Here is a 27,266-nt window from a genome sequence, read left to right as displayed (position 1 = left end):
TTGGATCTTTGGCCAGTATGATTGCTTTTCTACTGTCGTTTTGCTTGATTGATCTAGAATTTGAACTAGCCAAATTGGATATAACATATGAGTTCGAGTTAGGCACCGCTGTCTAAGTCTGGCCACCCGAAGTTCGTCTTGGTTAAGTGGATTTATGTTTATTAGGATTTATGAACATGACCCGGATTGAGATAGAAGGAAACATGAAGCTTGGATTAGAGACAGAAGGAAAGATGAAGAGAATGCATCATTATGTCGGTATCTAAGATTTTGCCAATAACAACTCTCATTTCCTTCTCCTGCGGTCCTGCCCTCTAAGGTAGGAAATCTTAATTATTTTGCCAACTATTCATCTTGGCTGTTTGTTGAGTATGCTTTGTTTTACAAATTTTACGGAGATAAAAAGAGACATTTTTTCCGAAGCAAGGTAAGCCAAAGGAGTGGAATGGAGGGGAAAAAAGTCCCCCCCCCCAGGCCAAACTAACTTGATTATTCAAGTCCAAATCGACTTATTATATTATATTCACTTTTTGTAATCCTACAAAAAGAAAATAATTAATTGAGTGTTAGGCTAGGATTTGAGATGAAACCTTATATTTTGCAATCTCCATTTTTCTATAGCAAAACTTTTGTATCGGCTCCTGGTCGTAGGTCAATAATCGAATCACATAAATATTGTATACTCTTATTCTTTTTTTCTTTCTTCTTCTTCTTTTGTTATTCTTCTTATTTATTGCAACAGTGTATAGATCAATAGATCCATTTCCATCTCGACATAGGAAAAAGATTAGCAAAACAATTTTATAAACAATAGACTAGTACAAAGATAAACGTCTCTAGTTAGTCCACCATCTTGCATGAACTGCATAGAACTTTGTTTCTGAAAGTCAATGATTGAGTTAACTTTCACATTTGAGCGAAAAATGTCAACATAATGCACCTAATAACACCATATAAAATATTAAGTATCCGGGTGTGTTTCCTCAGGAGGATGTACCTGAGTTAATATCCGAGTGTGGTATATTGGGCAAGGCCGGAGGAGCTCATGGATGTGACGACCGTATCCATAGCCCATGGGCCGCAATCCGGGTCAAAAAATGTCAACATTTAAGAACCTCAAGATCTACAACTTGGGTTTGCATCCATGTGAAAGTTTACCATTAGAGCCAGGATGTAATGAATCAATTGCCAGAATAATTTCATAGCTTGTGACTTTCCCCATCTCTTGTGCATGCTCCATGCACTGCATGGGCTTGCAGAAGTGAACTTGGCATGCAATGAGATGTGGAATCGAGTCTTATCAAATCTAGACATGATACATCAAGTATATCTCAACCAAAATTCGTTGTCTTTGTACTGGACTCTATATCGGTGTCACACTAGTACAGTATCAATACGGTACAGTAAATTTTTTTTTTGATATATTAAATGTCGATATACCATATATACTGAATATAGATATCGAATCAGTATGGCACGGTCTTATACTATCTTGGTTGGATCGGTATAATATATCATGATCTCAACATTATCCACTTATCCAGGCTCTGACGGTAGCGGGACAACTCCGCATCTCCTTTGCTTAAACAACGAATTCTCTGACCCCACCCCCCCCCCCCCCCCCCCCCCCCCACTCCCCGCGTCCCGCACGACTCCTTGAACGCCAGACCAAAGCCAGGTCAATGGCCACGCGGGAAAGGGACCGCCCCATCCGATCGGACGGCCCACGTTGCCTGCGCGTTGCTTTCAGCGTGCACCAACCCGATTAGATCGCATACTCCCCTGGAAGGAGCGACGCGGGGTTTGGGATCTTCCAGTAGCATTTCGCCACGTGTCCTCATCGGGCTCGGTATTGATTCGCGGTAGGCCGCCACGCCCGAAAAAATAGCACGTTGTTTGCGCGTTGCTTTCGGCGAGCGCCCACCCGATAAGAACGCATATTCCCGAATAACGAGCGACGGGGTGTTTCGGATTGTCCAGTAGCATTTCTCCACGTGTTCTCCATCGGCTCGGCTTTGATGCGCGGAAGGCCGCCCCACCCGAATAAGAGCGGCGGAGTGGATCGCGCGAAGCGGTGGTCGAGCAAGCCCTCGGTTCCTTGATCGAATCGTCGCTCCCTTCCAAGGTGAGGGAATTCTCTACCCCCTTTTCCACTTTGTTTTGTTGTCTTTTTAATTTGTGTTTAGAGGGCTTCAGATCGGGATCTTTGGCTTTTAAACGCGCTTCAATTCGATTGCGTATGCGAGATCTTTGTTTTGATCGATTTACATGTGTTTATTTTGCTTATTGTATGTAAATCTTGGATCTTTATTCTTTTAGTTCCCTAGTTTTTTTTTGTAATCCGATCTAATTTGGTTAATAGCATCGTTTATTTAGGGTTTTTTTCTTTCAATTACATAGTTGGTAGTAGATTCTGCCTCATAAAGATGCCTTCTTTTAATCAATCGGTTCTGTGACCTCTCTCATGGAAAATTTGGATAGTTTTGTTGAAGAATTGGGGAAATAAGATTCTTTTCTTTCCGTTTTCCTCAAATATTGTTCTTTGGAAATCTCGTGCGATTCGGTTGGTCCTCTTGGTAGATCTTATTGAGGCGTGTTCAGGACAAAAAAGGGAGGTTTTGAGTTAATGTGGTTGGATTTGGTGAAGTGGATGGATTTGTGGAGGTTTGGCATGCCTTTTTTGCCCAAAAATTGAGCGGAAATGTTGTTGATAATAATCAGGGCCTCTGGTTATTTGGAGAGATGGTTAGTTGGAGAGAGCAAAGGAGACGACTCTGGGTGAAGGCTTGGCGTTAGTGTTAGGGATCATGAGTTAGCTGTTAATAGAGGCGTGGGCGTTTGGATCTTGCAATTGGAAAGAGGGTTTTTTTTAAGTGTGTTTCTTTCCCCCATCTTTTCTTCTTGTTTTTATTCCTCCTCCCCAGAGCTGGGGAGGTGCAGGGGGAGAAAATTCCTAGGGTAGGGGCATTAGGATATGACTTGTGTGTACGGGAACAATGGAATTTTTAAAGGGGTTCCATGTAATTTGGTTTTTTAGCACGGTGTTGAGTGGAAAATTAAGGTTTGAGAGGCAACTGTGAGATCTTGAGGTGCATATTAGATGCTTTAACATCTGACTCCCATATACTTGGTGCAGATTCTTCCCATTGACTTCCTCTAATCAAATTAGATGCCCCTGTGCACTTCATCTAACTTTTGTTTTTCTGTTCATTAAATTCTTTAGGAGTAAAACTGTAGATGGGCTTTGAGTAAACACTTTGCAATCACTATTTCAGTGATGCGCCAATGCTTGTCTCTATGCAAACAAATGAATATGAAGTTGTTGATGAGGTTTGAACAACTTGTCAGATCTGATCACCCTCATGCTAAAGTGTCTGTTATCTGTGCAGTCATTTATTTCTCAAAGCTGTTATGCTTAACTCATCAAGAACAATTTTATATGTTAACTTTATTGTGTCAATCTATATAGGCTGCTTTTTTTTGTCTGTAAGCACAAGGAGACCATTATTGCCTTAGTTTTATGACTTTTTCCCCAACCAATGATGCAATATTCTGTTTGACCGTCACTTGGTTTCACTTTCCCTCCTTGTTATTATCATCCCATTTCATATTGATGTGAGAAGAGTTATTCTTATATACCTATCGCACAGGGTGTGTTAGATATATGTAATTCTGTTATGGATTTTCTTTTGCTATTTATTCTTCATTTTTCTGTTGCTGCCGACTCCCGGTTCTCCTCTAACTAATTGTCTCAGTTTGCACACACTTGGTTGCTTTATCAAGCTCAGATTGCTCCTTTCCATCCATGCCTCACTTGCTGTGTATATATTTGATATAGGCATATTTTTCTTTAAGATACCACAACAAAATGTGTAGCCAAAAACTCACAAGGGCTTAAAATGTGCCTCCTACTTCTGATTCATAGAGGACTACGACCATTAACATGGCTAACATAAAACATCCATGTCTTAGAGGACTATGGCCATGAACATGGTTCACATACAGCAAGGATGCAGGAAAGGAATCATCTACTATGCATACATGTTGTTGTAGATGATCAACAGAAATTACTGCGACTATTATAACTTCATTATGTGCCCTTGTCATACTTTATATTGGAGTCTGATAATGTTTTCATGTTTTGCTGCATTTTTGTTTTCTCCTTGTGGTACATCAATGACATTGGAGTGCTTCTGGTAGTCTGGTTCTATCTTTATGTCATATGACTTATAATCTTTTTACTTTACTCAACAGCTTCAGACAGCTCATTCTTCATGAATTCTATAAGCACTGTGGCAGCTACTGTTTCCTGTACTTCGGGAAACAAGGGCAACTTCTGGATTTTGGTTTGCTTACTCCCAGCATTCCTGGGAGCTCCGGTTGTATACGTGAACTTCCAGTTGTTCAAGGCCATTGTCAGGATTCCTACTTCATCAGTTGTTGTCTCGGAGATTTGTGGAGGGAGCTAGCTTTAGCAGGAACCGTCTGCAACTATTCATATCACAACTGCCATCCACTTAGCATTCTTAGAGATGGTTTCCTCTCAGATTTCTGGTCTAACCAGGACACATGGTGACAAGTCCTTCAAGAGACAGATACTTCTTCCGATGCATCCCCCTGATGTTGTGCCCTCCGAGAGCACGGAGTTTGATTTTTCTGATGTATTTGGTCCTGCCCCAGTTCAAGCCTCGATTGATGTAAATAAAGTAGCCTCTGAGAATTCTCTTCCTGCATCAGATTCAAATGAGGAAGTTTATGATGATCCAGTGGTGATTTGCAAGCGATCACATTCTCTGGTGGGGCCCATGGCTCGTGTTAGTCAGTCCTTGCAGCTCAACAAGCTCACTTTACATGAAACTGAGAGCTCATTGGAGCTCATAGGGAGTGTTTCTGAAGAGACAGGAGACCAGGCATTATGCATCTGCACTGCTGAAAAGCATGATAGCAAATCTGAGAAGAGTGAGGGTGTGGGGCTTGATGATTTTGAAGTTATGAAGGTTGTTGGGCAAGGGGCATTTGGAAAGGTGTTTCAGGTGAAGAAGAAGGGCACCTCAGAAATATATGCAATGAAGGTCATGAGAAAGGATAAGATTATGGAAAAGAATCATTCTGAGTACATGAAAGCTGAGAGAGATATACTGACAAAAACTGATCATCCTTTCATTGTGCAGCTCAGATACTCTTTCCAGGTATTATTGTCTTTTCTATTATTCTTTTCCACATTTATATCTAAAAATATGTTGCACTTGGAGAATGATCTAATATTTTATGCTTATGAGGTGTGATGAATACATATGTTCTTTGTTGTGTTTTTGAAACCAAAAGTGTCATCTTGCCGATTTTCCATCCATAAACTGGAGTATGTTCTATTTTGCATTGAAAAGAATTTCTCATGCCAGAGAATTCCTGACGCCATTCCTGGTTTTTGCATTAGAAAATCATCTTTAAAAGTCTTTCATTAGGACTCATCTCACTGTAAGTAGAACATATGTTAGCACTGCTGATGTTGGGTGGGACTGAAACCTCTCAAGGTACAATGCACAATCTCTACATATGTGCTGGATGAATCAGTCAGGCATGGATCTTCAGTATGTGCACAAATTTTATGGTATTTTAACTAGCATTTCTGAAAGCTTTTAGTAGTGCCACCCAGATGTCCTTTTGACCATTAAAGTCAAGCTTATAATACCCATGCACCTAGCATCTTCAGTGAAGTACATTAAGAACTGCATTCTTTTTACCTTGTTTTAATTATGTTACCCATGATCTATGGAAGATCACCAAGTCTGCCAAAAGTACCTTATTTCTTACTTTTTTTTTATCTTTGATAGTTATTGCTGTATCAAATAGTGTATACAATTGCCATAGATCAAGAAACCAAAGTATTAGGATTCTTAAAGAAATTCAGCTACTCAAGAAGCACCCAGCAGTTCGTTATATATTTATTTACTTTTAATGAGTGCTGCTGCCCCCCACCGCGCGCACACGCACACACACCAGAAAAGGTGAAAAAATCCAGGTCACTTCTGTAACTATACTGGGAGGCTGAAGAATATTACTAGAAAGAGTATGTCTTGGCTTTCAAATCCACCCAACTGCAATAAGAGACAGTCTTCTGTTTCCATTCCTAGATATATATACATGTGAACTGGAAAAACATTAAGAGCCTATTTGGATGATTGGGCTGAAAATCCTATAGGATTCGTAGATTGGACCAGTACAACCAGCTAGATCATAAGATTAGAGGATGGGCTAGGCTTATATTCATAAATACCCAAGAATAGCTCAGGAGTGGGTTGGCTCGAATCCCGTAGGGAGAAAAAAACTCTGAATAGCTTTGGAGTGGAATAGCAAGGTTTTTTCTTTCCCAATGGGATTTGGGCCAGCCCACTCCAAAGCTATTCTTGGGTATTTATGAATATGGGCCCAGCCCAGCCTCTAATTCTATGATTTCGCTGGTTGTACGGGCCCAATGGATGAATCCTATAAGATTTTTAGCTCAATTATCCAAACAAACCCTAATTGGGCTGCTGGCAAGTTCGAATATCCTTGCATAGAATATAGACACATTTTGTGGGAGTTCCACTTAAAAAAGACCACTTTCCAGAACACACCTCTCCTATAACATGCCATTGGAGAGCACCTGGCACTGATAACACCTTTATGAAAGTGCGATACAGAAAGCCTTATGGCTCTTGCCTTCGCTCTTTGGTCCACTGATTTCTCCAAATAGCTGCAGCAGCTAGCATCTATTTACCGAAGTCCCTGTTTCTTTAGTTGAATTGTAAAGGTTTGGGCCTCACCTTGACAAGATGCACTAACTGATTGTATAATGTCTTGAACCCTTGGGAATTCTGTGTGGCAACTCTCCATTTATAGTTATCGTATATATGTCATGCAGACAAAATATCGGTTATACCTGGTGCTGGACTTTGTAAATGGGGGACACTTATTTTTTCAGCTGTATCGTCACGGTCTATTCAGGTGAGCATGTTATTCTCTGAACCTTTTTTTGGGGGGGGATGTCAAGAATGATCTCAAATATATGAAACCCATTCATGAAATCTACTACTGTTTTTGTCAGAGAGGATCTGGCACGCATATACACAGCTGAAATAGTGTCCGCTGTTTCCCACCTTCATGCAAATGGTATAATGCACCGGGACCTCAAACCTGAGAACATACTTCTCGATGCTGATGGTCATGTGAGCACCATTTTCTTATGGTCTAGCACCATTTTCTTATGGTCTTTAATTCTTTCTGTCCATCCCTCTTGTAACTGTTGTTTAACATCACCTTGATAAAATTTTCTAATGTTTTGGTTAGGCCATGTTGACTGACTTTGGCCTGGCGAAGCAGTTTGATGAAAACACTAGATCAAATTCCATGTGCGGCACGATAGAGTACATGGCACCAGAAATCATACTTGGGAAAGGCCATGATAAGGCTGCTGACTGGTGGAGCGTTGGTATCCTGTTGTTTGAAATGCTTACCGGAAAGGTTAGTTTTATTCTCTGTCCACGTCACCTGCTAGATACTAAATTGTCTACCAGAGCTTTTATTCACGTCATGAATTCGAGCAATGACAAGGGATAATTTCTGAAAATTAGGGTAATAATAATATTATCTACCAGGTCTTTCATTCATGTCACATATTTAAGCAACTAGAAGTGGTAGTTTTATGATATTAGTAATATTTCTGATCATTTCCTCTCAAGTCGATCGGCAATTTTAGAATTCTGCTTTATTTCTAGTGCACATGCGTAGCTAAAGTTTACCATCTCAGTACCGATTCCTATACCAATGCTACACTAGCGCTGTGTCGGTATGGTACAGAGTTTTTTTTGGCATACTGAATATCGATACGTCATCCATACTGAATATTGGTACTGAACTAGTACAGTATGGTACGGTCCATACTATTCAGTTTGGGCCGGTACGGCGAACCATATGCATAGCTTTTCTCATTTAGTTATGTTTATCTTTATATATTTGTGCAGCCACCATTTGTCAATGGCAATAGGGAGAAGGCTCAGCAGAAAATAGTAAAGGAGAAGATAAAACTGCCAGCATACCTGTCCAGTGAAGCTCATTCGCTGTTGAAAGGCGTAAGTCTACATCATTTGTTTCCTACCCTTGCAAATTTTTCATGGTCTTCTCAGACTATTTTTCTTTTCTGCCCGCAGTTGTTGCAGAAAGAAGCAAGCAAACGCCTTGGCAGCGGGCCTGGTGGCAGCAATGAGATCAAGAGCCACAAGTGGTTCAAGTCAATCAACTGGAGGAAACTGGCGGCTCGGGAAGTCCGACCAAGCTTCCTGCCCAATGTTGCTGGCAAGAACTGTGTTGCCAACTTCGACGAGTGTTGGACCAGCATGCCATTATTGGATTCTCCAGCTGCCAGTCCAGTCGCTGGAGACAGCAATTTTGCAGGATTCACGTATGTGAGGCCTGCTCCTTTTCTTCAGATGCCCAGCCCCTTAGGCTCAAGGACAAAGGAGGACATCTACGGGTAGAGCATCCAAAATAGTTTGCAATTAGAACATGGCGGTTTTAGTCTAATCAGTTATCCAAAATTTCTTGTGTTGCTTCCAAGTGCATGTACACCGATGACACTTTAGTTGTTCCTACCCCGGGAGTTTTACTCTGGCATGTGTGATCTATATTAACCTCCCATTTTGGTTATTTGTGTTCTATGTTTCAGATTTCTGTTTTTTAAATTTCTAGGTTATTCAGTTATTACTTCAATTACCCTCAAAACAATGGTTAGTAGGTTAACTATACGTTATGCTCTACGGGAGCAGAGAGTACTATTATAAACAGAAGATAAGGCAGAAACTACTATTATAAACAGAAGTTTTTTTTGATACGACCATGAGCAGCAAAAAAAAAAACACAGAAGGTGTTCTCGGAACCTACCATAGATTATTCTCTAGAAAATAAAACAAAATTGGTTCGACCAGGCAATTTGTTTAAGGGAAAAGATATGACGATGCATGTACTATTATCCTCTTCGCACATCCATCACTAATTCATATTAAGGCAGTTTGTTACAAAAGAAAGATCGTCCTCTGACACATCCATCAAGAAAGGGAGGGAAGAGGAGAGGATGCACCATCATCCAAGATTCGAACACCGTAGAGACGCGACCACCGGAAAAAGAAGACCCTATCGTACCATGCAACCATGCCAATGCGAAGCAATCACCATCTATGACACCTACAAATGAGAAACGTACCAACCGTTCGGCTAACAACGAACATTCTGATTACAAGCCTTGGCGATACTTGGTGGATAAAAGAAGCCTATCATTTTTAAATTAGTTGATAGCATTACAACCTGATCTAGCAGGCTCAAAACAAGGGCAAGGAACCTCCCTACCCTCCCACCCCCCCCCCCCCCCCCCCCCTCTTCTCTCTCTCTCTCTCTCTCTCTCTCTCTCTCTCTCTCTCTCTCTCTCTCTCTCTCTCCCTCCTCTCTTTATTTCATCACCAGTCTGGGACTTTTTGCCTTCTTCTTTCCTTATGTGATTATCTTCTCTTTGCCTTCCGGAAGCCTTCCTTTGGGCGGAGGCTTTTCTTTTTTATAGATCATTTCAGTTAAAAAAAAGGTAAAAAAGGCGCGATAGAGAGAGAAGCGGAGAGATGGAAGAGGTAACGACTCGAGCTCGAGCGTAAAAAAAAGATTGAGGGGTATTTTTGTCTTTAATTTCAATTCAGGATCACTGCTCCGGAATGATCCTTAATTTCCGACCTCAACGACGGATATCCCATCACCGGATTGGGCGGTGATTTAAATAGTGAAGATGATTTAGAATCACCGCCACGTAGGATCACCATAGTGCAACCAAACACGGTGATCTCATCACCTCCACCCACATCACTCTTGGTCCTGAAACGATCACCCCATACCAAATGCCCCCTTCATGCATTTAGCCCATTTGTTCCCACGTCGGCCGCGGTTAAACATGCGGCCACTTTATCAGAAAGGAAATGGGCTTCGTGAAATGTGAGGCTGACACGATCAAATACAATTTGACAAAATAAGTTCCAATACGAAACAGGTAATTTAAATCGACGAATATGCCTGATAAGGGCAATTGCAGCTGCTCGGTACCAAAGTTTTAAACAAGCCTCAGTTGCATCGGTCGTAAACAGAACAATCACCCTAACATTTAATATATAAGCTACCATCAGAAGGAAGGCTCGACTTGCTCGACATATACCATGGCTAAGACAAACAAGTTTGTCTATTATTAAAAGAAAACTCCTGAGCGGCACGCAAGGCTCACCTCAGGGATGTCGTCCATCTTCGCGCCAAATGCAGCCTAGTTGAAACTTGTTGTTCCAACAACAGTCGGCTAAAATCAGCCTCCCAAATAAGAAATAGAATTGAACGAAACGGCATGTAAAAACACCAAGTCTACAGCTTCTCTAATGCCTCAATGGCATATCCACCTAAGGTGGCGTTTGGTATAGGATGATGACTCTATGATTAACAATGATGTAGATGCAGATGAATTTGATTACCCCCCATCCAGCACGAAACATCAAAAAAATGCCAATCTTTGGGAAAAATAAGTTCAGAAGAATTTGATAATCCTGCAAAAAAAAATAAAAATTCTTCTTGTTAGGAAGATTCAGTAATTCCTTGAAGTTATTTGATCAGTTTTGATTAACTTTTGATCCTATGGAGCTGGTTTGACAGATTTTGATAATTTGACTTATATTCATTTATATTTTTCTATGATTTATTTAAAAATTCAGTTTACTAATTGCAAAATATTTAGAATACATCAATATAATTTTGATATTACATATAATTTTGATATTACATGGTCAATGAGCATATCAAACATGTTAATTACCAATATTTAAAAAATTTTAATTACTAAAATATAACATAATCTTAGATCACCAGGGATGAAGAACACCAATGGTTTAAGATTGTCATAATAATCCTATTTGAGCCGCCAAATACCACCTAGGAGACAGCTTAGCCATCCACCTAAAAGGAATACTTGTTCAGGGCTTACCACAAAAAAAACAAAAAAAAAAAAACAAAATCCAAATAACTATCAAATGCACGAAGGGAACCAGGTGTACTAGATGATTCAAGAGACTACAGTTGATGCCTTCATTCCACAAACAATGAGGTTGCAAGCACCAAAATGAAGTTCCGACGCTGAAACTTAGTCCGAGAATTTTTGAATCTTTCAACATCATTTAAGGATCTTAACTAAGGTGCACCATTTCTACTAATTATCAAACTTGATCAAAATGCATCTTCACGTATGTATCCTGTCAAACTAGTCAAATTTAAAATCATGTAAATAAAGCACATAAAAAGAAGATTATAACAAAACTCAAGGGCAAAACTGTGAGCAAATTTGAATGAGAAGATAAAGACAGGTGAAGCCCGACAAACATCCGTTTTTTAATGGTCAGAGAGGATCAACAATAACAAAGACAATATAAGATCACGTCCCAGCCTTCCGACGTCCAACTCTTGCAACAAAGCCAGCCTTGATGGGTGCAACGGACCGTGCAGAACCACACTGAAAGAAAGAAACAAATTGATTCAATATTAAAAAAGAATTTGAATATCAACAGCAGCCACAGGCACAAAACAAAATCCATATGGAATTCAGACGGTAAATGATTTGAGACCAAGTAAACAAATGCTAAGTTTGGTCTTTGATGCTTTAGGTGAGCTGAAAAAAGAGCAGGGCAATAGTTAACTACAGTATACATAGTGGCTTCTCTGTGTAACTTTTTCCTCCTCAAAACATGTTTATAATTCACCATCTTTTTGAGTATACATTTGGTGCACTCATGTAGCTGCTGCTTTTTTTTGGGGGTGAAACATGTGGCTGCTTTTTTTTATTTTTGGTGAAACATAAAGCCACCAAATGATGTTAGAGCAATTTGAAAGCACACCTTTCTGATCGCTGTTGCAAAATATCCAACGAGAAAACAAATATCTACTTATCCTGGTGTTCCAGACAAGAATTGCCATGACAAGCCTGATGGAGTCCACTTATTTGCATTCAACCGACATATATGATTAAATCCCAATTTTAGCATCAAAACAGAGCAGCAAAATTGTGAAAAATAACCACAGCAGAACAGGTCATCTATATGCTGGCCTCAGGAGAGTTGCAACTTGCAAAGCAAACACTTATCACAATGAAGTAGTCAAACAATGTAGGCAAAAATTCTGCAATCATCATAGGCCAGTATTGAGGGCTGGGTTGACCACATGTGACACAGTAAAAGCAATCCTTGTGAAAAAAAAAGGGGCAAAGGAGGGATAAGGGGAAAAAATTATGAAGTATACCGCCTACGAAGCATACAACCTATTCTTAAAAACTAAGACTCAGCCCAATCTGAAACCAAATTGTCAAAACCGGAAAACAGCAATATCAAAACTCTCAGAAAAATCCAATCTTGATGTAGGACCGCAGTAATAAGAGATCCTCCAAACCCAACATGATCTCCTGCTGGAAGGTCCAACCATATAAACAGCATGAGGGAGATGCAAGATAGAACACATAATGACATTCATGCCTTGTATTCCTTCCAAAAACCCTCAGAATGGTACGATATTCTTATCAAACAAATAAATCAATCTAGGCAATATACTAGTTGATGATCATAGGTTTTTATATTTTTTGAAAAAAGGGAGCTATAAGAAAGGAGGACTAAAACTGATCATATTTTAAAAAAAAGGGCAAAACATGAAGATTCAAAAACTAGTCCGCCCTCTCTAAAAGATTCAGACCCAACCCATCTTTAACCCAAACTGACTGGATCTAAAAACAAGTGCATTCAAATCATAACAGCAATCCAATATTTTCAGGAAAACGATATGAAGGAACCCCATCTAAAGGATTGAAAGAAATCCAATATTATGTCCTGATATCTTACCACAATCAAGAGAGCCAGACTAAACCTGATTGTACCTCCAAAACAACCAGGTTCAGTGAGAGCGCGCACAATATTATGGCATGCACAGGCCTCAAAAAAAGAGGAAATTCCTATCATGCGAATGAATCTAGCAATGCAGGCAACATGTTGGTTGAGTATCATAGACCTCATACCCTACAGAAAGATGAAAGCAGTAACCAGAATTCAAACTGATTTATTTGTAAAGAAAAAAGAAAAAAAAGAAAAAGTATAAATAAAAAAGCCCAAAACTGAATCACCTTTTACAAAAGATCTAAAGCAAACCAAAGTCAAAAGCAAAGCTCGCAAAACTGGTACAAAAAAGCGTACCAATTTGAAATGGTACAGTCGGGTACAATATAGTACGCACTCGGTAACAAGACGGCTTCTAACAGTTTTCTCACTCCCAACTATGGTACTGTCCAAAATCGGATCTATATAGGGTGGTTTCGCCCCATTTTGACCAGTACGGACCAATTTGGCTAATATACCGAACCGAACCTTGGTACCATACTAGCATACAGTATGGCTAGCATGGGACAATACCACATGCCTCGGTCAAAAGACTCAAAATCGAACTGACTGAACATGAAAAATTGTTGGGTCTGAGCTGTAACAGCAATCTTAACTTTTTTAAGAAAAAAGGGAGGGAGAAGAATGCCAGAAATTCATTGATGTAGTGAAAGGATTAAAATTCAACAATGATGATCCTAGTGATATGGGACATTAGTCTTGGAGAGGTGCAGAACCAATCTGACCTTTTGAAGCTCTGAGATGCCTACACATACAAAATAGAATATTTTTTCTTTTTGATTATTTATGAGAAGGCCTCAGAATAAAAGGATGTTCTTATCATACAACTGAATCAAGCAATGTAGGCAATATATTGATCATCATAGGCCTCATTAACTAAGGGTAAAAGTAGTATCAAGAATCCAAACAGTTTTAAAAAAACAGAAACTGGCAAGCCCAAAACTACTACATTGCCTTTTCGACCAAGGTCAAGACCAAACTGACAAGAACTGAAAATAGTTGGGTCCTGTTAACAACAATTATCCTTTGCAAGAAAACAGGGAGGGAAAAGAAAGCCTATAATTCATTGAGGTAGTGCGAGGACTAAAATCCAATCATATCAATCCTAGTAACATAGAATACGAGCAAGGACCGCTAGGCCGGAACCGGGGCCCGGACCGGTTTTCCGGCAGCACGGGTCAAATGGCTCTGTGCCATTCTGTGTTGACACAGTAGAGGGGGCGGGGGATAGGGAGAATGGGAGAGAGGAAAAAAGAGAGAGAAGGGGGGAGTGTGAGGGAGGCCGGCAGAGGGCCTACGAGCCATGCAGAGGAGGGGCTCCGCCTCTAGTTTCCCTATTTCGTTTGAAACAGGGACCCAGAGGGGCCCTTTTTTATTTTTGCAACTTCTAAGTGAAAGTCGGCAAATTCCTTGCCGTTTGAAAAAAAAAAAAAAAAAAAAGTTAAGTTGGCATGAGATTTGCCAACTTTCACTTAAAATCGTAAAAATAAAAAGGAGCCCCCTCCGGGACCCTTGTTTCGAACGAAACAGGAGAATAAGAGGTGAAGCGCCTCCTTCACCTCCTCTGCACAGCGGCCGCCAGCCCTCCATTGGCCGGCCTTTACCTCCCTCTCTCTTTCTTCCTCTCCCTCTCTCTTTCCTTCTCCTTCTTGCCCTTCGTCGTCGGTTTATCATTTTCATTGCCGGAACCGTCCCGGTACGCCCCAAACCAGGCGGTTCGAAACGGTTCCGCCGACCATGAATACAAGTTTCCAGAGGTCTAGAACCAAGCAGACCATTTGAACCTCTGAAATGCCTAACCCTATAAAACAGAATGAGTTTTAGAAGTCATGTTGTGCTCATTTTGACATTTTTCTTCTCTCTCTCTCTCTCTCTCTTATGTATGGGGTGGGAAGCCTGAGGCATGATATCAGTTCCTTACTTTCCCCATAGGAGAGCCTCAGAATGACAGGAGATTCTTATCATACAACTAAATAAAGAGATGAAGGCAACATATTGGTTAATCATAATAGGCCTCACCAAACAAAGAAAATAAGACAAATGCCGCAAGTACCTCTTTGTAAAGTCAGAGTGAACAGCAAGTTCAAAAATTTAACAAATGCATATAAAGAAAACAATAAGCTGAGTGGCCACCTGCTCGCAGCGGAGGAAGAACAAACGGTTTTCCTTAGAAAGAATTGTATCAGGACTTTTGCAGCCATTGCATATAACATACTCATCTGGGAAAAAAGAGTCAAAATTAGACAAATTAAAGATGGCCAACATCTTTCTGGGACCAAAAACACACATAAATTTCTTAGTGCTTTCAAGTGTAACACAGCAACACCACTGGTGAAATTTAACCTCTATAAACATTTAGCATCTGCATAATAAACTATTGGCATGCATGGAGGAGTTAATGGTACTTTAGATTTTACACTCTTTCTTTTATCAACTTCAAAATCTGGAGCCTAGCCAGTATCCAATTACAAGGCTCCACTTCTAGTTTCCCGGTGCAGAAAGCACCCAAAACTATGGAACATTCGGCAAATTACTAGTTTTGCTTCATATTTATGTGTGATGTATCCATAATTAACAGTGAAGCAAACAATTTATAAGCGTGAGCCTTCACCAACGTCGATATTTCCACATCATTCAATTTTCATGATATTGTCCTTCACGTAACTGGTTATATGGAAGGATCTGCAAATACTAGGAGCACTTTGTCAACTTCATATGCTTGTGTTGATGTAACTAAGGCAGGCAAAACAATAAATTGATCATAAGTTTGAACTAGTTCAAACCGGCTTGAGTGACCAATTCAGTGGTTGAGCAGAATACATATTTCTTCTAACAGCAGCTACTATTATTACATCACTGATAATTAGTCTTTGCAGAAATCAAAAGTTACTAAGGTAGTTATCAATGATTTTAAATATGTGACACTTGATAAGAATTGATGCTGTAAAACTTTTACTTTAAAGATATTTACATCAAGCAACTTATCCCTCATGTAACATGTCATGATTTAAAAAAAAAATTGAGGATCTATACCTTATGTGTTATGTATAATTACCTGTAAATGGTTTATAACGTACTAAAATATGCTAAACAATTAAACATTGTAACAGATGATGGAAAAAGCATGTCTTCATTGCTTTTATCATATTCTCTGCATATCACTATATTGGCTTTTCAAGATTTCTTATTTTTTAAGGCCTTCATCGAGGCTCCAGTCCATTTTGACTAAAATAAACTAACTCAAGGACAGCATAGTACAATTTGAAACTATCATTGAAAATCTACTTTTGATCAAAAGACTTGAACTTCCAGGCCAGAAGATTTTTTTATGAACATAACGCTTTGGTTCTGCTTCTGATGTTTCTCTGCCTTATTAATGCATTAGAATAGTGAAAATAACCAGAGTTTCATTATATAACAACAATAGTTGCCGGAGTACAACTAACATGCAGCACTGAACATATTTGCTTCCACAACAAACACACTTAAATCTGTCAACAAATAATTTTTTTTATGTAAAACAAATAATTAGTCATCAAAGTTGCTGATATAGAACTAGATTCCCTTCCAAATTAGAATACACAATAAGAAAAATGTTATAGTGCTACATCACTCGGAAATGTAGATTTTAACATCAGGATAGTATACTTACTGATGTATCTTCTAAGGATACCCTCAAAATTCTTTGGAGCAAACCTTCCCTTAATAACCAATCTCTGCTGTCCATCAAGGGATCCACTGGTTCCCATCTCAGCAAGTAAGAAAGTCATGACATGCTCTGGTTGCCTATGCATCCTGGACATCCATTAAAATCTCATCATGAGAACAACTGAAAAATGTAGAAATGGAAAAAATGAAGACCAAACAAATATTAGGTTAAATAATAACTTAAAATGGGAAAAAAAAAACATCTTTCAAGTGTGCTGTATTCAACAATGGCCATGATTTTACGCAGAAATTGTGCTGCATATGAAGTGAGGATCTCAAAAAAGAGGAAAAAAACAAAAAATGAATCTAAAAAAGTGATCATATGAATATCCAGAATTCTTTTGCTGCAGAGATTCAATTTACAACAATAGAGAATCTTTCTTTTGATTGGTATACAAAGAAAAACTTCAGTTCACAACCATGACTTAAGCATAGCAATCATAAACGACTTGAAATAGACAGGACATAGCAATTTCCTGACATTACAACATTTTCCAAGAGTAAATAGTGCATCTAATTTATGAAAAAGCAATCACCACTCATGCAACATCAGATAATTTTGGTTGCTTGTATCTCAACCCATAATCTATATGGCATGGCTCAGGATTGACTAATCATAATAAATAATTTGGCACCAAGCAGGATATGGAGAACAAGAAAAGATATCTTCAACTGCCTTGCCAAAATGTTTCATGAAGCACCATGTGCCACAGGAGTTAAGAAAACACAACCATGACCTGGCTTTGCGTTCCTGACCACACAGTTGCACTTCATGCCCCAAAACTTCATCAGAAATTTTCAACAAAAGGTATCATATTAATTTTGAACAGGTAGCAAAAAAGTTGATGCTTAATTCCACTTTGTCTCTCAGTAATAGTTACAAAGGGAAAAAAATCCAAAATAACTCCAACTGGCTCTTCTGTTGTTCTCACAGTGATAGAAGATTTAATCTTAGCAGCTTAGAATTTCACGAAAAGAAAAAAGTTGCCAGAGTGATAAGGGACATAAGGAACAGCAAGATCTTCTTTGTTATCAACTCATTGTAGTCCAAAAAACATAAACAAGTAGACTATATTCAATTTGGGAAACAGTTTCATACCAAATGTCATGGAACTTCAATTCTAAGGTGCATGCACACACGCAGAGAAAGTTGAGCTTGCATCCTATCAATAGGATTCAAGCTCAAATTTTCTGGTTCGTTCCAACAACGCTTGACACCCTTAGTCCATCATGCATATTTTGATTCCTCCTTATTCGGTCCATCATGCATATTCTAGACCTGATTCAATCACTATTACACATTTTATTACCATTTCACAGTCCCCAACAAACATGCCCCCCCCCCAACCCCCCAAACTTCAGATAACTTTTTGCTCTGTAGCTAAACCTATCCCAACTGCTCTATTGCATTAAGAATGGAATTATTACATATATCCTAGTCAAGAACTACAAGGTGAAAAACCACTCATTATATTCAAGGAGGAGATCGCCTGGCACAAATCTTAAATAGTTTCACTACTTAATGAAGGGCAAAATTTGCCCCTGATTTAGCTTCTTCAGAATCTTCTTGTGATCATTGCTAAGAAGCAATTCAAAAAATTAGCAAATTACTAGTTTCTGAATCGCAACTTGTACATGGTCAGGATAATATATTCCGTCAGTAATGATACAGAGAATGCTATAGGAATTAAATACTAAGTACAAGGTACTTTTACACCAGCTATACCGCTGCTAATTTTTGACAACTTGCTCTGGAAATGTTTTAACAACTTCTTCCATCTAATTTATTGATATTCTTGGTACCTGAAGATCATAAGGCAAGTTGTTGATTTAATAGGTTGATAATGTTACACCAGTTATACCATCTTAATTTTTGACAACTTGCTCCAGTAATGTTTTAACATCTTCTTCCATCTAACGATTCAAGTACTAAGAGTATCAATAAGTCGGATGAAAGAAGATGTTAAAACATTAATGGAGCAATTAGCTAACAGAAAGCTACATCATTCTATGAATGCAGGAATAGCAAAAATCTATATCAAGGATTGTTGAACCATGCCAAACCAGTTGGCCAAACCAGCCCAGTCAGTTACCGGCACGGTTTAGCACCTCAGTTCCATATATAAGAGACGGTCCTCCCATTCGAAACCCTCCCCGAAGCCCTCAGTCGCTCGAGCAAATGAGTCCCTCCTCTCTTCATCCCCCCACCCTCTCTCCCTCTCTCTCTCACCCACTCTCCATTCGAAGCCCTCCTTGTTTGAAAATCTAATCGCAGATTCCCCTATTTGAAACCCTCTCTGAAGCACTTGGTTGCTCGAGCAAATGAGTCCCTCTCCCTCTCTCTCTCCCTATCCGAAGATCTTGAAGCTCCTCACCCTCTCTCTTGCTCTCTCTCTCCCCCTCCCTCCCTCTCTCTTCCCCTCTCCAGTTTTTCCTCTCCCCCTCCCTCCCTATTACAATATACCCCAAAACGGCAGAATACAGACCCGTACCATGCCAAACCAGCCACCTGCCGGTATGTGCCATGGTACCAAGTCGCTACTTATTGGAAAATATTTATTTAATATTTTTGTCTTCGTAATGTTTCTTGTACACCTAGATTTCCTTCTTATCTTTTGTTAAAAAAGCATGGGAGGAAAACTACTATTAACAATAACAAAATAGAAACCGCATTTAAGTCAACCCTGATAAGAGGTGACAGTGAACATTGTAACAGAGATCTATGATTGTGAACACAAGATAACTAAATAAACATACCCTGACAAGAGAGGTGACCTCAAAGCCACAATACTCTCACCTTTGTTTCGTGATTTATGCTTTCAATATGTATGAGGTATTCACTAAGATCCAAAATTCTTACAAGGTAGCTATAGGATATAAGTTCCAAGAACCCGAATTTAAAGGAACACATGGAAAAAGAATAAAGATGGTGAATGCCTAAGCATAAATTAGTGTAGCCATACAGAAAAGCAGATCCACAAAATCATTTAAAATCACCACTACGAACAAAGCAACTTCCAGAAGGGTCTCACAATGGGGGTCCAGTTCACTCTTACAAATGCCATGGTTCAAAAAGCACATGGCTAGATCTAAAGGACAGAAAACTTACAAACAGCCGTCATTCGTTAAGCTTATCAAATATCAAAATCAAGAACAGTTCTGACAAGTGATAAAAGGTTCTACCAACCACTCTTCCTCCATTTTGATCCCATTCAAAAACTGCACTTTTCCACCTTTTCCAAGTCACAATCAATAATGTAACATATACATACATATATATATACACACACATATATACACACATATATATGCATGCATATACATATATATATATATACATATATATATATATATTAATAAAGAGTAACAAATATACCAGCAGCCAATCACAAGGTACGTCATACCGGCCGATACCATACCATCTTAGTATCAAACTGTTATGTAGTCTCATACCGTATCGACACTCGGTATGCGTTGCCATCTCATATCGTACCGTGTACCGACACTGTAATAGAATAGTACCGGTACGGGGTCCAATACCAAGACGGCGAACCTTGGCCAATTAGGATTTTGTGCATACTACCTTGACCACATTCTCAAAATGTTCTATACATGGAGCAAAATGCTAATTCACTGCAATCTGACCACCTTTAAGCAGCCAAAAAATTTCTACCAATACATACCTTATAATCTACCTTTTATTTCTCTCTCAAAATCTACATTAGCACTTGCAAAAAAGAGAAAGATCATGATTTTCCTTCCATCACATAATGATAACGTACAATTACTCTGTAAACAAACAGGACCTCCATGCAACTTCACTTTTGCTCAACATCCCTACATTTTGCATACACCATCATTGTCGTCTAAGGACAAGCATTTGCATCAGCAAAGAACAATATACTTAAAATCCACTTAAGCAAAATTTTGCTTCCCTAATGACTCTTTTCTTTTCTCCCTATTATGAAAGTATCTCCTAAGCCTTATCAACAACCATGGAGCATAATAAATTCAAAAATTTACAAAAATAAGAAATAATTTAACAGGTATCAAAATTAATATTTACATTTCGACCAAAAGAGAAAACCTAATGAGATCTGTTTGTTCCCAAATAATATGCCCTCCCCACCTTCCAGTGTTCCTTCTAACATCAACATTTCATTAGAAATAAGCATATGCAAGCTGAAATTCCATCACTAATTGTCCAAAGGGGATAAAAATGATGTCTTTTCAAAATTTGGAGATGTCTTTTCAAAATTTGGAAATATCATCATATCTTGGTTTAAAGATAAAAAAAACATGGGCATCCATAATAAAGAACCAATACATACGTCTTGCATAAGTCCATGAAATTCACAAATACAGTCTTCTTAGTTCCTTCCCTAAGAACTTGCGGGGGCCTCATCACCGTTCGACGCCTATCACCAGCAAGATCTGGATTATTTTCTCGCAATATATTGAACACTCTATCCAATAGCTGCATGACCAAAATAAACATCAACCTTCTGGTACTAAATATAAAAGAGTTAAGATTCTTTAAAGGGGTGAAGCATGAATATGTAAGAAACCACAAAACAGATGCAAAAGAACAAAGAAAGAACCATCACATGCTACAGCAATGCACTGACATAAAAATCAACTTAGTTCCACACTTAGAACTACTATAAAAGCACAATTCTATGAATGATGTAAACCTCATTCTAGTCAGAACATGCTAGTTGAAGTGCCATCTGCAACTTCTAATCCATAGTCCCTCACAATCCCTTCACTAAAGTGATAAAAGTACACTATAGATTGTAAAAATAAAAATAAAAAAAAGAAAAAATGTGCAAGGATTTCTCAATAGATGTTGGAGATAATCAACATAATAGCTAGCTACTGTTTGCAAATATATTATAAAAGAACCTGATTGAGAAGAAGGTAAGCTTGAATGCAGTAATTTTTGCCTGCCAACAGAAGTGAGCACCATAACAGTTTGAAATAAATTTTTAGTTTCCTCTCTTCTCCATGATTCAATTTTGATCTATTAAAGGAACTCACCTACTATGGAAAACAGTTTTTTGATCACATGCTCTCCAACTTTAAATCCCATGCATGTTGAACCAAGATTTTCATTAATAATCTTGGTCATTTGTCACAATCAATTTCTTGCTTTGCTTAAGAAATATTGTTACTTTTATCTCCTTGTCGCATAGTCATCTACATAGGCCCATCGGAAGACAGAATCAAAAATTTGAAGAAATTGGGAGAGTTTTGAAAATTCATCTGCTTTTGGCACAGCTCTAAATAGCATGCACCATCAAAACAGTTTATTTGGGACTTCCACAGTTGCCCTGTTCTTTCTTTTATGACAGCCAGAAACTCTTTTTTGAACAGTTATACATGCACTCCAGTGCAAAGAAATACATGGATCACTTGAAAGGTACAATCGATTATAGCCCTAAATAGGATTGCTTGGCAAACAAGGATACGTAAAGCCAGCCCCAAATAGTTATGACCAGACTCAGTGGCTATGATGGTTATGCAGCAGAAGTATGATTTGTATTGTTTACATTGCACAAGATGAACAATTAAGAAAACAAGAAAGTGTATAAACTAGGTGTCCTGGTTGTTTGAAGAGAGAAATGTTACCACCAGATACATATAAGGTCTGCGGTACCGATAGCACTGATGTACCAGTGAAGACCAGTACCGATTGGAACCGGTATCGAACCGGTCGAGATAGGGAAAAAAACGCGTCGGACGCGCAGGCGCGCACGTCAGCGTTAAATGCCACTCTATGTGGCATTAAAAGCCCCGTGCGGCAAGCCCGCATGGGGAATCGCGGCCAGCGCAGGGAACCGCGTGCGGGCGAGGTTCCTTGAGCGTGGAACGCGAGCAGGTTTGCGGTTCTCCACTCGTGCCCGGTTCCCCACTTGCCCCCACGCACTGGGTTTTTTTTTCTTTATTTTTTTCCTCCTCTTCTTCTTTCCGAACCCTCCTTCATCGCCTCTCTCTTCTCCTCTCTTTTCCGGTTTCCGCCCGTTCTCCCATGAGCAAGGAAGGAAGAGAGGTCCCGCCCGCAAGCAAGGAAGAGAGATTCTCCTTTTTCCGGTACTTGCCTTCTCTTTTTCTTCTATTCCTCTTTCTCTTCTTCTTCTCTTCTTTTTTCCTCTTCTTCCCTGCTTCTACCGGTGCCGGTCGCACCAGTTTCAGTTCGGTACCAGTTTTCACAGCCGAACCGTACCGGTAGCTGTCGGCATCGGTTCGGTACAGCTTGAACGGACCGGAACCGGTCGGTTCGGCAGATATGGATACACATGTCCATGTACACTGACATTGCAATGTTTTATGTTCCTTGACTCGAGGGTATTAAGTGGCAGAATTTGGTTCCGAATTAAGCTTGTGGAAATCCTGTATGCAATTATAGTAATCAAGTTAAATGATAGAACTTAAAGTTTTTGTGATTCCTAGATCTGGTGCCTTTCCAGATGTTTAAGTTCATAACTTTTACCCAATTAAGCAATTAAAAAAACATGAACTTTTCTTCCGTGTTTCATATAACTAGGACTTCATGGTTGTAAAAAATTTGCTGGAAAAAAAACATGAACCTTTTGCCCTTCTTGCTTGCTAGCCACTGTTTTCCTTTTTCCATCTCCTTTTGTTCTTCTTCATGACCGGTGTTTGATATAGCCCTGCAATCTATTGTTTGCTACGTCTCTACCATTCTCTTCTTCTTCCTTCTTATACTCCTTGTTTGGTGCGGACTGCATGGTCCTATAGCAAGCCGGTTGGTGCAGCAGCAAAAATTCTATGAGCCCTCTCCTTTCTCTTCTAAATTTTGTTCTTTGGTCTTTTTAAGTGTCGAAAAAGGTTTTATGATGCCATCTATTGGGAAAAAAGAGTGCATATATGATAATATGAATATACTAATTTATGTATATCACCAAAATAATTCATAATAACGCTTCAAGGCTTTCCTCCCTACGAACTACCCAAGCACCTTGGCACTCGCCAAGGTCATAAAGCTTTCTACCGTCTGGCTTTGCCTAAGCAATTTGACAACCTTAGTTTGATCAAATTGAAGATCAAGATCAATAATCAGTCAGCCTATATATGTTAGGGTTGCATCTCATGATACAGAAATTGTATATTTATGAATAAATTAAATGCATTTGCCTGTTCTAATTATCTTTTTTACTGGTATATCTCAAAGTTACCTTTCTTCCTTCTCCAGCTTTATATCGTATATTTATGAACAAATTAAATACATTTGCCTGTTCTAATTATCTTTCTTACTGGTATATCTCAAAGTTACCATTCTTCCTTCCCCAGCTTTATATCTTGTTTTTTAATTGGTGGCCCATCATTTTGCTGCTCTAGCCTATTAATGTACTGCATCACCCTGAGTTGGCATATCATAGTTAGCACCTTTGAATACATCCAACTGTCAATATCAATAACCAATGATCTCTTGCTAAAACTTTGATTCTGTAATAACTGCATTACAACAGAAGTATCTTAAGAGTCAAACCTTGAAAGTTAATTAATACTTAAAGACTACAATACCAAGAAGATGGAATTATAAGAAACCACCATCTTATTGTCAGTGTCAGTGCCTCCGAAGAACAAAGCATATACAAAGAAATGCCCAACAATCAAATTTACAAATTTAATGAGACAACCAACCTCTTCATACTTATAATCCCGAACAGTTCCTTCCCAGGGGTATCGGGCACCTCCTAGAACGATGCCCTCCCCTTCCTCATCCTCTCCAATTTGGTCACCTGAACATCAGTGAAAATTGTAGCTTGTTCTGTAAATGGGACTAATTTAGGATATTTAACAGATATGCTACTATGACGGAGCATGCTAAGTAAAACTCTCCTGGTTCTTTGGGTCCAAAAAATTAACTCATTTTTCTACAAAGAGCACCATACACACGAATTCAAGAGTCCTTACCACTAAGGTCTTCTCCAGCATCCCCATTTTCATCAGTCTCTACCTGAAATCACATAACACCATAAAGTTCACATCATCGTACCAAGGATGCTGTCTGAAGATCAAAAGATTCACTCAACATCATAAGATCTGGGTGCAAACTGACCGGTTTCTTCTTCTTCTTCTTCATGCCGACAAAGTTTACTTCGCCAGACTCGGCAACTGCATCATCAGAATACAGAGGTAACTTCATAATAGTCATCTTTATGCATAATAAAAAAAATCATGTATGCCTAGAAATACATTCATTCTGCCTTCCCCACTGCACTCGAAATTTTTTAACCAGTTCAAATACAAGCACGCACCTGTTAAATTTTCCGTTTTCTCAGCTAGTTTATCCACCTCCTCAGCAGAATCTTGAATTACCACCTTCTTCTTCTTTTTCTTCTTTGTAGGATCAAAGGGGGCAACCTACAAGACAATTACCACTAATAAATGACACAGATCTTTTACCAAAAAGAATAATAAGAAGAACAATAAGAAGAAGAATACGAAAAAGAAGGAGAAGACAAATTATCGTGGCAAAATCGTGGCAAAGCCATTACTGATGCATCAACAGAGAATCAAACAAAGTGTCATTCTTATTCCCATTGTACATTAACCCTAATCTTACACCCATAACGGCAAGCCTTATGTCTGATACATGAAGAATCTTTCTTTAAAAAAAAAGGGAAACTGCCGAACAAATAGTCCAGAAACTTACCTCCGGCACCTCCTCCTTCATCTCGGCTGGCTTTTCGTCAGCCATATTGACCGTCCCTTCAAATCCTCAGACAAGAACACACCTAACCCTAAAAATAAGAATCTGGAAAGAATCAGTACCATTTCTTTTAACAAGTTTAAATAGAAAAAAGGAATCATCGAACCCTAAGTCACGATTAAGGAAACAAACAAACAAACGGCAGAATAATCAAAACATCCAGCCGTCAGATGCATCAGATCGAGGAAAAGCCTAAATCTCGAACAAATACGATCTAAACCTAGCTCTTTTTCAATGAGCAAAAACAGGAGGAAAAAAAAAACAAGAAATTATTGAAGCATGTGGAAATATAGATAATAGATCGGAAAACCTTTATCCCTCTAACAATCACGAATCCACCAATTCTTGGAAGAAGAAATGAGCATCCGGAGATTTCAGTCGCTGCGCGAGTGATTCCGGACAGAAGCTTCGGCAAGAGGCGCCGCTTTATACAGGGTTAGGCAAGGGCAATCGCTAGGAGCGGATGTCGGATACGGTTCGGTTGAATCGCCGGTTCAGTGATCCGGTGGGGTTTTAATTGGCTTTCGTCCGGTCCAGCTTGACCAGGACCAGGACACGATGTACTTTTGGTTGTGTTTTCTGAATTGAGCCAATTTGCTTGGTGGATCTACAAGTTCTTATCAAACACGTCCAATTTAAATGCAAAGAGCTACCTTCTTTTGTTGTCTAGATTTTCTTTTACATCTAAATGTGCGAAATTTTGACCTTAAAAAAAATTAGAGGTTGTCAATTATAACCAATAAGTTGTACATGTGTACATGTGAATGCAACATTTGGATCCAAAACTTGATCTAGGCCGAGTTGAGATCGCATTGATTGCTGGTTAGATTCACATCCATTTGCATCATGATTGATTGTTAGATGCTCTGCATTTGGTTATGACCATGTATTTAGGTCAAATTAATCAATAGTATCTAGTTGTCGCTGGTTACGCGCTTGTTTGCTCCGGTTTCGAAGTTGTTGAAAATTTCAAGTAGTGAAATGTAATAGCAATCAAACGAAGGAGTAAGAGCGAATTACCATCTAAAAACATTCGAACTCTAACGTTATGTCTTCGGGTTCTCCCCATTCGAGTGCTATCAGAAATCTCGTGTTTTTCGTCCTAGATGATAAGTGGTTAGTAAATCAAGGGACAAAAACGCTGATGACACATGCAACAAATCAAGGGTGGAGTTAATTTAGTAACCCTCGTAACCCCAGTTTAAATACTTTCCAATTATCTATATCCCCTATAACCTACTACCATAAAATCACCACAAAACCCTCAAGAAAAGAAAACTACATTCAGATGCATCAATGGAGGCCAAAGAACCCACTAGCCTAATTAGCAATAGTACGAAAATATAGGACTTGCATATGGAAGATAAACCTAATAAGTTATTGGGTTGGGTTTGGATTCTGAAATTCTACCTAAAGTCTCATTGGGTTGGGTTTGGGAAAACTTATACCGGAAAACCAAAAACCCAATTAGGTTACGTGGCATACATACAAATATAATCGTATACATAAAAATATGAATATATGTATTCATGCATTTTTTGTATGTATCAATCATTTTTTCTTTTCGAACATAAAAGAAAAAAAAAATCAAGCAGTGATTAGTGAAACCGCAACCTATCTTGTTACACCAAAATTCTGTCCATATCATTTATGATAGTCTTTTTATAATATATCAATATTTATACTAAGTTTGATAATTTTAGAATTTTTCTCATTCTTTATGATTTTTGATTGTATGGATGTTTGGTAATGAAAATAATAATTGAGTAATTATTTTTTTAGATGTAATTACTTATCTATTTATAACATTTTTCCATGTTTTATGGTTCCCAAGATAGCCT

General features: G+C 38.8%; 2 protein-coding genes and 2 non-coding genes across 4 annotated transcripts; 1 reads left to right on the top strand and 3 right to left on the bottom strand.

Moving 5' to 3' along the window:
• Nucleotides 1-1,914: 1,914 nt before the first annotated feature.
• Nucleotides 1,915-8,741, top strand: LOC103722170 (serine/threonine-protein kinase AtPK2/AtPK19-like). Its single transcript, XM_008812624.4, has 7 exons — nucleotides 1,915-2,125; nucleotides 4,255-5,189; nucleotides 6,902-6,984; nucleotides 7,085-7,205; nucleotides 7,327-7,500; nucleotides 8,001-8,108; nucleotides 8,187-8,741. The coding sequence occupies exons 2-7, from the start codon at nucleotides 4,533-4,535 to the stop codon at nucleotides 8,511-8,513; spliced, it is 1,470 nt and encodes a 489-aa protein (XP_008810846.2). The 5' UTR covers nucleotides 1,915-2,125; nucleotides 4,255-4,532; the 3' UTR covers nucleotides 8,514-8,741.
• A 2,490-nt stretch (nucleotides 8,742-11,231) lies between these two features.
• Nucleotides 11,232-25,945, bottom strand: LOC103722171 (eukaryotic translation initiation factor 2 subunit beta-like). Its single transcript, XM_008812625.4, has 10 exons — nucleotides 25,736-25,945; nucleotides 25,369-25,456; nucleotides 24,971-25,076; nucleotides 24,772-24,827; nucleotides 24,627-24,669; nucleotides 24,354-24,451; nucleotides 21,017-21,162; nucleotides 16,630-16,772; nucleotides 15,111-15,196; nucleotides 11,232-11,554 (listed from the first exon to the last, which is right to left on the bottom strand). The coding sequence occupies exons 2-10, from the start codon at nucleotides 25,411-25,413 to the stop codon at nucleotides 11,477-11,479; spliced, it is 801 nt and encodes a 266-aa protein (XP_008810847.1). The 5' UTR covers nucleotides 25,414-25,456; nucleotides 25,736-25,945; the 3' UTR covers nucleotides 11,232-11,476.
• On the bottom strand, nucleotides 12,140-12,237 carry LOC113463752. The gene has a single exon (XR_003388547.1). It is a non-coding gene; the product is annotated as a small nucleolar RNA SNORD34 (small nucleolar RNA).
• LOC113463751 lies at nucleotides 13,768-13,848 on the bottom strand. Its single transcript, XR_003388546.1, has one exon. It is a non-coding gene; the product is annotated as a small nucleolar RNA SNORD34 (small nucleolar RNA).
• Nucleotides 25,946-27,266: the final 1,321 nt, after the last annotated feature.

This window comes from Phoenix dactylifera, chromosome 13, assembly GCF_009389715.1.
Source record: "Phoenix dactylifera cultivar Barhee BC4 chromosome 13, palm_55x_up_171113_PBpolish2nd_filt_p, whole genome shotgun sequence".
NCBI classification, from domain to species: Eukaryota; Viridiplantae; Streptophyta; class Magnoliopsida; order Arecales; family Arecaceae; genus Phoenix; species Phoenix dactylifera.
Note: the sequence above shows the minus strand (reverse complement) of the source record. Positions and strands in the feature narration are given on the sequence as shown.